Source organism: Drosophila suzukii, chromosome 3, assembly GCF_043229965.1.
Source record: "Drosophila suzukii chromosome 3, CBGP_Dsuzu_IsoJpt1.0, whole genome shotgun sequence".
Lineage (NCBI taxonomy): Eukaryota > Metazoa > Arthropoda > Insecta > Diptera > Drosophilidae > Drosophila > Drosophila suzukii.
The window spans coordinates 85479514-85493674 of record NC_092082.1 but is presented as its reverse complement, the minus strand read 5'-3'; the positions used below and the strand labels follow the sequence as shown (position 1 = coordinate 85493674).

At 40.5% G+C, this 14161-nt stretch overlaps 2 protein-coding genes across 7 annotated transcripts; both read right to left on the bottom strand.

The window, feature by feature from the left end:
- Positions 1-1958: 1958 nt before the first annotated feature.
- Positions 1959-3215, bottom strand: LOC108007213 (probable dimethyladenosine transferase). Its single transcript, XM_017070847.4, has 3 exons — positions 3050-3215; positions 2248-2960; positions 1959-2180 (listed from the first exon to the last, which is right to left on the bottom strand). The coding sequence occupies exons 1-3, from the start codon at positions 3105-3107 to the stop codon at positions 2031-2033; spliced, it is 921 nt and encodes a 306-aa protein (XP_016926336.4). The 5' UTR covers positions 3108-3215; the 3' UTR covers positions 1959-2030.
- A 291-nt stretch (positions 3216-3506) lies between these two features.
- Positions 3507-13921, bottom strand: Pkc98E (Protein kinase C). Of its 6 annotated transcripts, none has more exons than XM_065866003.2 (11): positions 13713-13921; positions 11673-12029; positions 11169-11362; positions 11037-11094; positions 10858-10970; positions 10567-10640; positions 9924-9955; positions 8075-8145; positions 6789-8022; positions 6581-6720; positions 3507-6519 (listed from the first exon to the last, which is right to left on the bottom strand). In XM_065866003.2, the coding sequence occupies exons 2-11, from the start codon at positions 11824-11826 to the stop codon at positions 6358-6360; spliced, it is 2232 nt and encodes a 743-aa protein (XP_065722075.1). In that variant the 5' UTR covers positions 11827-12029; positions 13713-13921; the 3' UTR covers positions 3507-6357. The 6 variants fall into 6 exon arrangements, with proteins under 6 accessions (XP_065722075.1, XP_016926357.3, XP_065722076.1 ...); XM_017070868.4 differs by having other exon boundaries at positions 6789-8010; positions 13713-13920; XM_065866004.2 differs by lacking the exon at positions 13713-13921 and adding an exon at positions 12929-13237.
- Positions 13922-14161: the final 240 nt, after the last annotated feature.

Here is a 14161-nt window from a genome sequence, read left to right as displayed (position 1 = left end):
AGTCGGCCAGCGAAGATAATCGCCAGAGAAAACCTCTGTGTCGATAGGAGGGAGCCGACAGCCATAAGACGTGGAATTTTGTGACGGAGTTACTGGAGCTTGAGGTATTTGGGAGGAGCCCTTTTGGATTTGTTCCATCAGCTGCGCGGCAAATATTTCGTAAGTGGAGTACGTTTGGTAATACTTGGACTTTAGTATGGATTTTGTGTCTGCGGCGCTCTCGCCTGCAGCTATAATGCAGTCGGAGCATATGTCGTATGCTGCCTTTACCGTTTGCCACAAGGAATTGAGATGATCGCGACGGATTTTATAGGCGGATAACGTTGGTGTAGGAGCACCTGGAGCGTTCACAGTGGCCTCAAAGTGGATCAGACAGTCAGCTGTGGCCATAAATCGGGTTAAAGCGGATTTTACTGATGTTGCCATGACGTTAAATAATTTAGAATTTTAATTCTGATGCAAGGAAACGGATTGGAATCAAATTGGAATTTAGGAACCAATTAAGATTGTAAATATATACGGTCACACTGTCGGATAGGCAATAAATATTTATTATATCGGATGGTCGGACTTATGTAAGGAATTAAGGACTTTAATATTGTTTGTTTGAAAGGAACACTTTTTGTGAGCTCTTGACCCACTGTGCACTGGCGATATACGTATGTATGTACACTGTACATATGTACATATGTGGGGTGCGAATAGCGGAATAACGTTGCGGGAATTGGAAAGACTTCGCTTATGTTTGTATGTCGGTGCGTTTGTTTGTCACCTGCACAACTAAATTGCAAACGATTTGCTGGAGTAAATTTGTGGATATTGTCACTTTGTTTTTAATTTTAGAAATAGTTTAGCCGTATTTGTAGGTCGAGAAAAGTAGTTGGAGTGGACTGTATTAGATTGTTTTTGTAAATATACACATGCAGCTGGAACACAGTAAAAAATAAAGAGTGCAAATCTTAAGGGAAAATTTTATGACCCGGAATTTTTTACTGCGGCTGAGTTATATTTTACACACGATTGGAATTGAAAATATATTTGACAAATATTTTCGATGAATAGTAGCACTGAAATATTTACTGGAATTGTTTCAAGTGTGCAACTGTGGGCAAAGGAAACTGGAATATTGTCGGGCACAAGTAACGGAATTGAAATACATATATTAAATGCCGTTGCGTCGGATTAATCTCTTTTGGATTTAGACAATATATCATACAGAAAGTTAGTCGAAATAGGGTTCGAAAAACTGGCTGTATGACCGGCAATTATAGTAAGCGGAACTTATCTGGAGTGTTTCAAGCCTGCTGGGACAAAATCAAAGGAAACTCCAGGAGAGGAAAGTCCAAAGATATTGAAATCCTGCTCGAACTGGACCAAAATGTTGGGGCGGTGCGGCTTGATCGATTAAATAGTTGCAGCCCCAAGATCGAGTGGTACGCATAAATATACGCGGGTAACTTTTGGGGTTTTTACGCGACGTGCGTAGGTGTTTATTGTATCACTTTGAAACAAGAACTCCTTAAGCCTAACTTAACTTAAGCGCTCCAGAGCAGAGCGGAGACTTAGGGGAGAGATGGAGAGGGAGAGCGGACGGCAGTGCGAGCGCGCGAGATATAGAAATCTGGATAAAACTGCCGCTCGACACTGCCTCCTGAAATTAAACGCCCTTTTGGCGTGAACACCGATCAGCTGGTTCTATTCCATATACAGTAGATAACAATGTGGAAAATCTGAGATTATTTAGCCGAAAATACAATTATTGAAAGTTAATTCTTTTAATATTGTTCAAGTGAATAGTAACACAAAATTTCATGACGATCAAACAAATGTTTTTAAGACGGATTTAAACTATAAATTTAATATTAACATATTTAGATCTTGGCTGACATCGTTAATGTATATTTACTGTACCAGAAAGGAACCAGTTTGGTTATAAACAAACTGAGAGTCAACCATACTTCGTGGGTTTAACATTTATATTAATGTTGGTAAAATTGTACAAAGTTTAACGATCTAGAGAGTAAATAAAACTAATTGAAGTGAATGCCCGCTGAATTAAAAGCCAGCAAGAGCTTCATGAAGTCGTCAATGTCCATGGTTCTCGCGCGCTTGGTAGCCATATCCTGCGCCTCCAAGATGCCGATGACTTTATCCTGCATGTTGAAGTTCTCTTCGATTGGCTAATGGAAGGTATATCGTGTTGTTTGAGGAGAAAATTAAATATAGATAGAATATGCTAGTCCTTACCTCATTTCTGAGTGAGCGATACACCCTGTAGTTCTTCTCCAGCATCTCCATCACGGAGGTGACCTTAAAGGTGGCTGCCAGCGTCTTGTTCTTGCGGAGGAAGGCGATTCGCGTAAGGCCATCCCACTCGGTGAAGTTGACCGGTGGCGGTGGGTTCTTCGGCTCCAGACGGACCACACTGCTCTCAACCTTTGGTGGCGGCCTGAAGTTGTTCTTGCCCACCTTCATGAGCATGTCCACGCGGGCCAGCAGCTGGGTATTGATACTCAGGCGGCAGTATAGCTTCTCGCCTGGCTTGGCAACCAAACGCTGGGCGAATTCGCGTTGGAACATGAGAACGGCGCACCGGAAGAGTGGCCGGTGCAGCAGCAACTTGAAGATCAGTGGCGAACTGATCTGGTACGGCACGTTGGCTATGCACAGATCGAAGAAGGGAAGCTCCGCCTTGAGGAAGTCGCCGATGAGCACCTGCAGCTTGGGCTGCAGCGGAGTGGCCTGGACACGCTTTTGCAATTCGGCAGCCAAACGGGTGTCAATTTCGCAGGCAATCACCTTTTTCGCCCGCTCCAGCATCCGAACGGTCATGTTTCCCGTACCGGGACCAATTTCCAGCACCACATCGGTTGCCCTGAGGGCAGCCTTCTCCAGCATGGTGGTGATAACCAGGGGATTCTTCAGAATGTGCTGGCCAAAGTCCTTGTTGAAGACGATTCCTGCAAATGATAGTTATAATCAGCTTTCGGGTTTGCAAGGAATACCTAACAGTTTGTCGAATTGTGACATTTATGGATAATTTACTTACCCTGCTTCTGAACCTCGTTGTGAACGCGGCTTTTCTTTTCCGTTTTGACCTTCGGCATCTTGGCTAGCACTTGTTTTTCGCCTTTAAATTAATAAAATAAATTCAACAAATATTTATTTGTTTTGGCTCTGCTTCTTCTTCTTCTGGTGTCAACATGTGCGCTGTTAGTTAACAGCCGATAACTCAGCGATAACTTTTCAATAACAGAAATGTTAACCGCTAATGGCCTGTCCAAACGTTAATTCGAATTTGATAAGTTTAAATCAGGAATAAAAAAATTATAATGCCAAGATCTATTCTTAATTTATAAAATATTTCATTGTAGTTTAACAAATGATTAATATCCATACAGCAAATAATGATATTTCCCCCTGTTCCTTTCATATCACTTTTATAACCGTTAACATTCCCGTTTCGTAACTGGCCATGCCGTAATTTTCAAATTCAAACACAGCAGTTACATTTTTCATAGGTGTTACCTCTTTATTTATTAATTAGTTTTCACTTAATGTTATAAATCAATTTTTCTTGTTTTCAATTTTGCTTTCTTTGGTTATCTTTGCACACATCTTCTGCTCATACCATTTATTTAGTAGCTTCTTTAACATTCAATTACGCTCACTTGCCTGCCTTGGTAATCTTTTCTTTTTTTGGATTTTTTTTTCTTTTTATTTAATAGCTTTTTTACAACATATCAACTGTTGACTTTCGACTTTACCGTTACAGTTATTTATCTCTTGTTTAAACATAACTTAAACTTTATTTTTGCCGTTTTTTCTCAGTTTTAGTTGGTTTTTCATCTGCTTTGTGTGTGTGCTCATTGTGTTTTGTGTGAGTGTTTTTTTCTGAATACTTTCTGTGTTTATGAATATTATTACTTTTGCAATGATTCCGTCACATTCTAACCACCATATTTCTCTTTTTGTTGCGCTTTAGTTTTGTACGCCGTTCCATAAATAATTCAGTATATTTTCTTAGTAGTTTGTGTGTAGTTTTTGCCTTAGATCAGTTAACAATTTTTTCGGGGGCTTCCGTTAATAATCCATTTAAGTATCTAAGATGCGAAAGGTACATGAAAAAGTTGCACATATGTAAGTGGGTGTGTGAGTTTGTTTTGCTTGAGCTGCGCGGCTCCAGAAAAAGTTTGCTAAGCTGATCGAGTGAGTACATTCAGAGTTTAGTTCAAGAACCCTTGGTTTTTTTTTTGTTTGGTTTTGGTTTTTGGCAAGCCATGATATATATTTACTATAAGTTTTTCGGGGTTTTAGTAAGTAGTAGATGGAGACAACAGCGGGCGCGGGGTAGCGTTCAGCTTTGCGTATTTTTGGTGAGAGCTTAGAGCTAACATTTTTGGTTGCACATTTTCCTATAACTTGTAAGTTTGTTCTCAGGTTACGGTCACGCGATTTGTTCTATAATCCCTTTTCTGTTTCTCTCCTATTATATTTACCCTTTTTTTCTGTTCAACCATTGGCGTATACAGCCATTTTCTCGACCTATTCCCGATCCGTATCAAGGATCTATATCTATGTTCATATGAGTTCATCTTGTTGGCTGGAGTTTTTACTTTATTTTGCTTGTTCTTATACGTTTTTTTTTATTTAGTTTTAATTGAATACGCGCCTCTATCCTTGCAAAGGCCTTTGAGCGCATTGCTTAAAAAATTATTCATAGCTTTTAACATTTTGCCTATACTCCTCCTCGAATTCATCGTATTTTTTTTGTTACTCTTGCTTGTTATTTGTATGTTTCTTTTTTGGTAAAATGCGTTCTTGAAAATACTTTGGGTTAACATTTAAATTGTAAATGGGTAACTAGCTGGGCTCGCTATTTCACAAATATTATTAGACACTGGGCGTTTATTATTACATACAAATGTGTGTTTATGCCTGCCTTTGCCTTACGATTTTTAGTTAACAACGCTGCTTATAGTTAATAAATCATCTGTTATCCATCCTTTGCTATTCTTTCACATTATAGTTATTATTATTATTATATATTCATTCAAGATTTATTTTAGCATAGTTCCGCTTGCTGTGTTAGACTGAAAACGAAACAGAAATAGGGTTTTGCTATGGAGTAAATAATAATAGTATTAATCAAATATATGCTACAATTTGAATGCAGTTAGTTTCGAATAGAACTTAGCTTTTGAGTCTTTGGCTTTAAAATCAACACATACACGTTAATATTGTTTTGTCTCCTAACTTCCACTTCATTTGCTTACAGACTAAACACGTTTGGTTTCTTGTATTCATAATTTGTTTAGCATAAATTAATATGAATTTTATAGACATTCTCTTTGTGGGTTTTTAGCTTTATCTCTATGATTAGTTAGCTTTACTTTCTCTTTGTTGGTAAATTGTATGCGTTTGTATTAGGGGTTTTTTGGCTTCATTTTGTTTTTTGTTTTTTCTTTTCTTTTCACTTTTATAAATATTTATGTATAACAATAAGGTAATTTTAAAATAATATCGCTTTAATACTTGAGAAGGAAGTTGTGCAAGATTTCGAATACATAAAACAAATTGAAATTAGATTTATGTGGTCGTTTTTATGTATTGTGTGTTTGTTTTTTCTTTTTTTTTGTGTGTAGTACAGACGGCACATTGCGGCTATTGTGTTAGAAATTCCCTTGAGATTCGCTTGGAGCAAGTGCCTCGCCTCCCATAAATAGAGCTCTGCTTGGATGCTGTCGGTCTGTGAGTGCGAAACTTGAGATTCGGCACGTCAAACAATCAATAAATAACTAATAACAAAATGCACTCAGCCACTGGGCATTGACTAGATGGGGTGGGGGTTCCATTTTCTTCTTTTCTTCTTTTTTTGTGTTGGTTTTTTGGGCTTGGCAAACAACATAAATAAATTCCAACAGGTGTGGAGCTTAAAGCGGTTAAGGTTTTTCGGGGCGTTCGGGGGTGGGGGATGACAAGATCTGAAGAATTCGCGTCCTTGTGCGCCTTTAATTCAAGTTGAAGCTTAGCAGTTTCGACAATTGGCACTGGTAGTTTGGATGTTCTGGATGAGTGATCAACACACACGGGACCTTTAACGAAACTAGGACCACGACTACGGGGCGGAAAACAGACAACAATGGGGAGATACGGGGGTGGGGCGTTACTATAAATGAAAATATTAGACTGCTTGTGCTAGGGGTAGCGCTACACGCTGGATGACAGCTCGGCTCGATGACGATCCGGTTGACCAGTAACGCCGCCGACCAGGGTTTGCCCCAATCTGTGCGGGGCTCCAGATCGCATCGCGACCAATCAAACTGGTAGGTGAACATGAACTAGGATCGTTGGTCCTTAGTAGACTTTGCGTTCCGGCCCGAATTTGGGATTCACAAACGAGAAGCCGGCGAACTCGTCCTGATTGATGCAGCGCACCACATCGTTTCCAATAGGTGTGAGTACAGGATCCTCCTTGGTGAACTCCGCATCGAAGTTGTTGGCATCGCGTGGATTTTTCTATGGGATATATTACAATTAAAAAGGGTTTTTTTAAGTAAAATAATAATTATTAGCTCACCATTTTCGGTCGGAATGGTGGCTTTATGTTGCGCTTCTCCAGCTCCTTCCAGTCCAGCTTGCTGAAAAATGGATGCTTGCGTATCTCGTTCTCATCGCCAGTGCAACCCAATCGCTGCTCCGGATTCTTGGTGAGAAAACCTGGGAAAAAGGTAACATAAGAAAGGGTTATAAATCCCTTAAGGACTGCTTAAGCTAGATCATCTCACCCTTTAGTATGGAGACGGCCTCGCGGGACAGCCAAACCGGATAGAGGACATCGTCGTGCATGATGGAGTCGAAGAGCTCGTCCTCGTTGTCCGCCTCGAACGGCGGCTGGCCAGCCATCATCTCGTACATGAGGACGCCCAGCGCCCACCAGTCGACGGAGGCTCCATACTCCTGCTCCTTGAGGATCTCCGGGGCAATGTAGTCGGGGGTGCCGCAGAAGGTGGTGGTCAGCATGCCGTTCATGATGCCCTCCTTGCACATACCAAAATCGGCCAGCTTGCAGTGGCCCTCCTGGTCGAGCAGGATGTTGTCCAGCTTCAGGTCGCGGTAGATGACGCCGTGGGTGTGGAGGAACTGCAGCGCCAATGTCACCTCCGCCGCATAGAAGGCGGCACGTGAGGCCTCGAAGCGACGCGCCTTCTGTATCTGGAACATTAGATCGCCGCCATTCACATACTCCATCACAAAGAACAGGCGGTCCGGGGTCTGGAAACAGGAATGTAACGCAGTCAGGAAGGGATGGTTGGCGGCCAGCGCCAGGATGCGCTTCTCGGTCATGGTGCAATCGACGTCGTCGTCCTGAATGATCGCATCCTTCTTGAGCACCTTGATGGCATAGATCTCGTCGGTGCCCTTCTTCTCGGCCAGCATCACCTTGCCAAAGGAGCCCTTGCCCAGCACCTTGATGAAATTGAAGTCCAGCAAGGAGCACTTGCCGGGACGAGTCTCTCCTGTGGCGCCAGAACCACCTCCAGATCCTCCCACCGCCAGGCTCATACAGCTGCTGCTATTATAACCACTGGTCAGCGTCGTCGTCGAGTTGGCCAAACTGTCCGCCGATAGGGCTCCACTGCGGAATGACTGGCCCGGAGCACCGTCACCATCGCCGCCCAGGGATGCCCCATAGTTATCCTCGCCGCCCTGCTGATTCAAGTACTTGGAGCGACGCGGCTGCTGCTTGTCCGGCGAAATGCCCAGCGAACTGAGGATCTCGGCCATCTGCTTGGTGTTGATGCCACACGTATTGGCCACATTCTTCTGGCACCGCTTGTGCACATTCATCCCGCAGGTCTCGCATTGCAATCCCTGCTTGATCAATCCATATAGCAGGGAACCGCAGTGGTCGCAAAAGGTGAAGCGCTTGTAGCTGTGCACCACAAACCGATGGGGCACATTCACATTGAATCTTTGGCCCGCCGGCACCACCTCCACTTTGGTTTGCTGGGGAGATAACTTAAAGAATTTACTTCTCCAGTTCTGGTGGGGATATTTCAGTGGCTCTTACCTCATCTCGCATGCCCGGACACTTGGACACCACGGACTGGTGACATTTTTTATGTACAACTAACGTGCAGACTAGAAGTGATTTTTTTTGGGGGGGAGAGAAACCAGAGGTGAAATAATTAATATCCAATCTTGGCATTTGACGCTTCGAGAATTCTTCGATGGCAGAGTGCAGGGCAAATTATCCAAAACTCTATGAAAACTATATAAAGAAGATCGCCCTGATATCAACTAATTAATTTTGTCCTTTTCTCTTTAATATTATATTATATTACTATACTTATTCCAAACTTCGCCATTATTATGTTTTTATGATGTCTTCTGTAAGGCATTATTGGTTAAGAAACCCCATAAAAAACATTTTAAAAAATCAATGAAACCATCAAATCAATAATTTTTAAAAATAAAGTTCAATCCAATTAAGCTAAAACATCGAATTTCGTTCTTATGTTCTCTTACTCTATCATAAAGATATTTGTTATGATATAATACTTTTTTTCAGGGCGATCTTCCTTCAATCTTAGACTCTAGACATTCGAATGTGTATATATACAGGATTTCGTTTGAATTAAGCTCGTTGAAACATTCAGGGTTAGACACAAAGTCCCCAGTCGTGGTATTCATTTGAAATTTCAAGCAAATGGCTATTAAATACTTTCTCGAATATCACGACTGAGGGCACAGATAATTAGTTAATAAACCTTCGACTGTTTCTTGTTGTGCAGTGTGATTATTCACATGTTGGTCAGTGGAGTTAAGTTGTGCTTGGTCTGTGTCTGTGCTCTAATTAGTGTTTCGGTTTTAATCACAACATTTAAATGATTCGTGCCAGATATTGGAACCAAAACTACTTAGAAAAGAGAGAAATGACGAAAGGAGCCATATAAGCAGTTTTTTTTATGACAACAATGAATAAAAGTAAAGGAAACGAAATCCTATAGAATTTCTTATAATAGTATCTTGTTAAGAACATTGTGTTTTTGATCCCTTGAATTTTAAAAGATTCTCAAAAAAGACAAATAATCATGCATGTCTTATCAGTACTAAAGATGATATTGCTTTTATATGAACCAATGATGATCCCAACTCTAAAGTAACCTGATTTTTAAGTTTAGTGACATTGTTATAGTTTTCATATTATTAAAATGGGCGTATCTCGAGTGTTTTTCCTGTCTTAAATTTCTAACTCAAGATCCTACAAGATCCTATTTAGAGCATGCATGACAATATAGGGTTGAGAAAAAGTATCTATAAATGGACAGACGGACAAACTAAAATGAGGATGTAATGAACTTATTCTGTTACGATAAAAGATATAGAATAGACTAAACCTATAAAGAATTTCTGGTAATCGTATTTCGAATTTCAATCAGATTAGTAATACAAGACTTGCATTCCCCTTCATATGTAATTTTTGAATGCAATGTGATGGAGACAAGGACGGGACACTCATCCAGATCGATTAATGGTGCAGTGGGAAAGGACCTGTGCCAGGATACCGGGGCTATTCCTAGGCAATCGTGACTCAGGCAAGGTGATCGATGCATTGGACAATGCTGAAGGCTGGACAATAATATTTCAGAGTATGGTATATAGAAAAAAAAAAACAAACATATCATTGATCTCAAAATGCAGCCAAAGAAACCCAAGGGCAACAACATCAACAACGACAACAGCAAACAACGAATAACGAACAACGAACAACGAACAACGTACAACGAACGTAACAAGCAAATGCAAAGTGATATGGATTGGATATAGCTTGTAGGGGGCTCTTCCTGGAGCTCCGAAGCGCCAGAGCTGAGCTGCTCTGGTTTTTAATTCCGTTTAGTCTGAAGCAAAACACATACCTTGACATTGATAGCCTTGTTTACCAATTCCCCTGCAAAAAGGCAAGAAATTCCATGGCTATTGTATGTATATATATTTTTTTTGGTAACTGAATGATTGGTAGTGTTGTGTTTTTGTGTTTAATTTGTGGTGTGCGTGCGAGTGTGTGTTTGATTTTTTTTGAATGGATGAGAATCGCCGATGGTAGCCCCATATAAGAAAAATCAAGCATGATCTGATAGTGAACCCAAGATGATCCCCTCAGCAGCGACCCAAGCCAGCTATTGCCCATTAGAGAAACCAGGTTAATGCCAATGGATGTGTAGAGAACCAAGGAAATTAAAACTGCATAATATAGTGAGCCACCCCAAAAAATAGCCAGAGATATGAGCCAGTAGAGCGAGATGATGAGGATGTGATGAGTGATAGAGTGATGGATACATTAAGAACATAGAGATAAGGAGAGTAGATCAACCCAAGTCGAATCGAATCAAATCAAAAGTAGTTCAGATGGTGAGAGGTGTGTGTAAATCAAGTCCCGAAACTAAATGCATGTTCAGATTAATCACTGCAGATACAACTTAGGGATGTACGGAGATGTTTCAGCCCTGCTGTGAGTACGTTACGAGAGTTGTACGATTATGTGTGCTGGGCTCCACTTACCAGATAAACTCGCGGCAATGCGAACAGAAGGTGGGTTGACGCAAAAACGTTGCCATGAACTTGTGACCATTCACCTGGGGGGAAGAATTGGGAAAAGGTTAGAAAAATAAATGGATAATTTGGAAGAAAAACCTTTGGAGGTCAAGAAAATACTTAATAAAGCCTTGTAAAAAACATATTTTCTTCTAAGCAATTGAAGCGATCAAGTTTAAATGATCTTTCTTATAGTATTTAAGGAACCTTCTTGACTTCATAAGGTGGAATCCTTTGGATAGATAAATGAAAACTGACCTGATGGACACGACGACGCATGGCACCGCGACGGCGGTTGAATCCAGCTCGCTCTTTGAACTCCTTGTTGACGGCCACGGTGTGCTCCACAACAGCCTCGGCTTTGGCTTTATCTAATAGCATCATAATTAATATTTAAATCAGTAACTTTGCCATATAATCATTAAATCTATAAGTACCAGTGCGATTCTTCAGCTCAATAATGACGTGAATCTTTCCCTGGGGCTCCAAGTTAACCTGTAGGGTTTCAGAGAAATATTATTATAATAGGAAATTAAGAAGATATATAGTAGGTATAATATAAAACGTACCCATAGATCTTGAACAGCCGTCTCGCTCTGCATGAGGTCCTCGAAGGAAATGATGCAGTTGGCCACAAAATCATCTGGCGGCAGAGCGGCATCATGAAAGACGGTCAAGTTAATGTTGCTAACATTGGACACATCGTGGACGAACTGCTCGTTCCAAACAGGATCGAATGTCTTTGGCCGTGTGGTGGCTCGATCTGAAGATTTAAGTTATTTATTATTATTATGATCAATAAAAACAGGATTTATGTATATCTTTCAACTCTTTCTGCTTTCGTTATTGGGAGTTTACTTTAAAAGTTCATATGTTAAGTTGGCCTTAGCATTTTCTTTAGCACATCGAATTTAACTATTAAACATTTTTTGGATTTATAAACAACTATTACTTTTTTATCTCTTAAGCTTAAAGCCCGTTTAAACACCCTTTTAAGTATGCAACATGTTTCTTAACAAAGGAGTTAGTAAGGTACCCCCAATAAGTATTTATACCATAAGTAGAACTCTCACCAAAGTGACTCTCGTCCACATCTATGGAGACATAGGGATCGATGAGCTGCTCGTCGGCCAGTTTACCGAAGGTGAGATTGTGGCGCTTCTGGAAGTCTGTGGGCCGCAGGCCGCTCGCCTCGCACACCTTGATCTGCAGCTTGCCCGTGAACATGGTGGTAGAATCGATTCCGTCCTCCGTAAGCCTACTCCTGCTGCTGCTGTTCTAGATCCCAATTCAGTTCCTAATGCTGTTCCTGATCCCAATCCTGCCGCTCCTCGGTCCTTCGTGCGATGTCCTTGCGTGTCTGTGTGGGGAGCAGCGGTGGATCACTCGGCTGTGCTTTCGGTGGTGTGCGACTGGCTGGTGATCCTGATCTGAAATGGGGAATGGAATTTGTGAATTTAAGATCGGTTAATGAAATGCCCGAGTGGCACTCGCAACTTTCGCTGTGGGCCAATGTTAGCGTAGGTCATTGACACTCATGAATGGCGTATGCGGTACACTCGATTCACTCTCAAGGTCGCCTGCGCCCCGCATCGATGGAATTTATGCACATAGATACAACCACACCAGGGGTCAGAAAAGTAGTTGCGCACTTTTTTAGACACCAACTTAAAAACATCGGATTTTCAAAATCTATATACAATTTTTAGTAAAGAATGTGAGCAGAAATCTTTTTTATATCTAAAAATGTTCTACACTTTTTAATAATACCCGAATAAGGATGTCCAACAATCAATGAAAACATTACCAACATGATTCATACATACATGTTCTTTTAAAGTATTAACAATATTGTGGTTGACTAATGAAGGGTTAAGCTTAGAAATTCTTCTCTTCAGATAAGGAAATGTTTATTTTTGATTTTTTTTAGCTTTGGACACTTTATGTACACTACTTTTTTGTCCGCCACTGTGTTGTGTACACTTGTGTGTGTACATTAGGCAATCGCTCAAAAGACAACAGTCCGTGAAACAAAAAATCGAAAATAGTACGCGACCATCATCTGCTATGGTAATATTTCTGGCAAATAAATCATTCCAAGGAGTGTAAGAGTGCAACTTTGTAAATTTCTCAATTCCACAGATCGTTGTACACGATTCAATTGGCCCCCAATTGGGATACAAAGCCTTTTCTAATTGGCAAATTTGGTGGGAACAAGTTGTTCTTGCCCCCCCCCCCCCCTTTTTTTTTCTCTTTTTCCACACATTCTTAAGTACTTTCAGTGTCGTTTTGCTTTGATTACATATATGTAATGCCTTTACTTGCTCACTTTTTTATGCAAATTCTTTGTGTGCATGTATAGCACATACACACTTTCACACACATATACACGCGCAGTCAGCTTTTTTTCCACAGATAAAACAACAAAGAAAGAATAACAAGCAATTCTAATGCTGCCTCTCGCTCGCACCTCAACTACCCACAAATACACGCGCGAATCACGCCCACTCCAGTTGGATACACCTGACGAAACGAAAAGCCAATAAGTGCGTTCAATTAACTAAATTCGTCCAATTGGAAAATTTGTAATTTTCTAATTGGTGAAAACGAAGGTCTTCCAGCTGGCAGAGTTGCCGTACCGTTCGACTGTCAGTTTGACACTAGTGGGGCGAAAGTAAGCAGTGTTGGTAAACATACGGGATAGCGCCCAACGTTTGTTTAAAAATAATACATATTTAACGCTATTTTGTGGTTTTTATGTTGGGTTTTCTGCTTGTCGAGTAGTTCTGTTATATATTATTTACACGTTTAAATCACTGCCACTGTTTTTCGTTCCTTTTGTTGAGAACCTGGCGCAAGTGACTGAAAAAACATAAGAATCTTGCTTTTGTGGTTTTCAAACTTTCTTGTAAAATATATTATTGCTTAAAAGGAATTATTTATTAAACAAATCGAAAAACGGTTTTTAAATAATCTAATCAGAGGAAAAGAAATTATATTTTTTCTGCGCGCGCAGATGGGTATATATTAGAGAAAAAAGTGTTCAACACACACACACTCGCTCGACATATGTATGCGCTTATACACACACGCACGCACACAGTTACACGCACCCTGTTTGCACAGCGTTTTAAATTGATTGGTTTTCCAATTGGAATTTCCTTTGTTTTTCGACGATTTCGAATAGTTTCAATAGTTTTTCACAGTGTCCAGCATTTTCCGTTGCATTGCTGGTAATTTCTTATTGGAATTAAAATGGTTCCGCGTATTGGTATTGATAAAAATTTCTTATTAGAACTAAAATGCTGCTATCGAATCTTGTACAACAATCGAATAATAAGAATCGATAGATGGATTTATAGCGATGTTTGATGGACTATCGATGTTTCCGTTCGGGATTTAGCTGTCGATATATTGGTTCGTGACACGGCTAATACTTTGGTTCAAGTATTGGATTTGGCGCCAGAATACTTATTCAAATTTAAATGTTTTATTATGCAATTTCCAAAAACATTGCCTATTAAATCCCTAACCTCCATGATTTTTTCCTGATATATCCTTG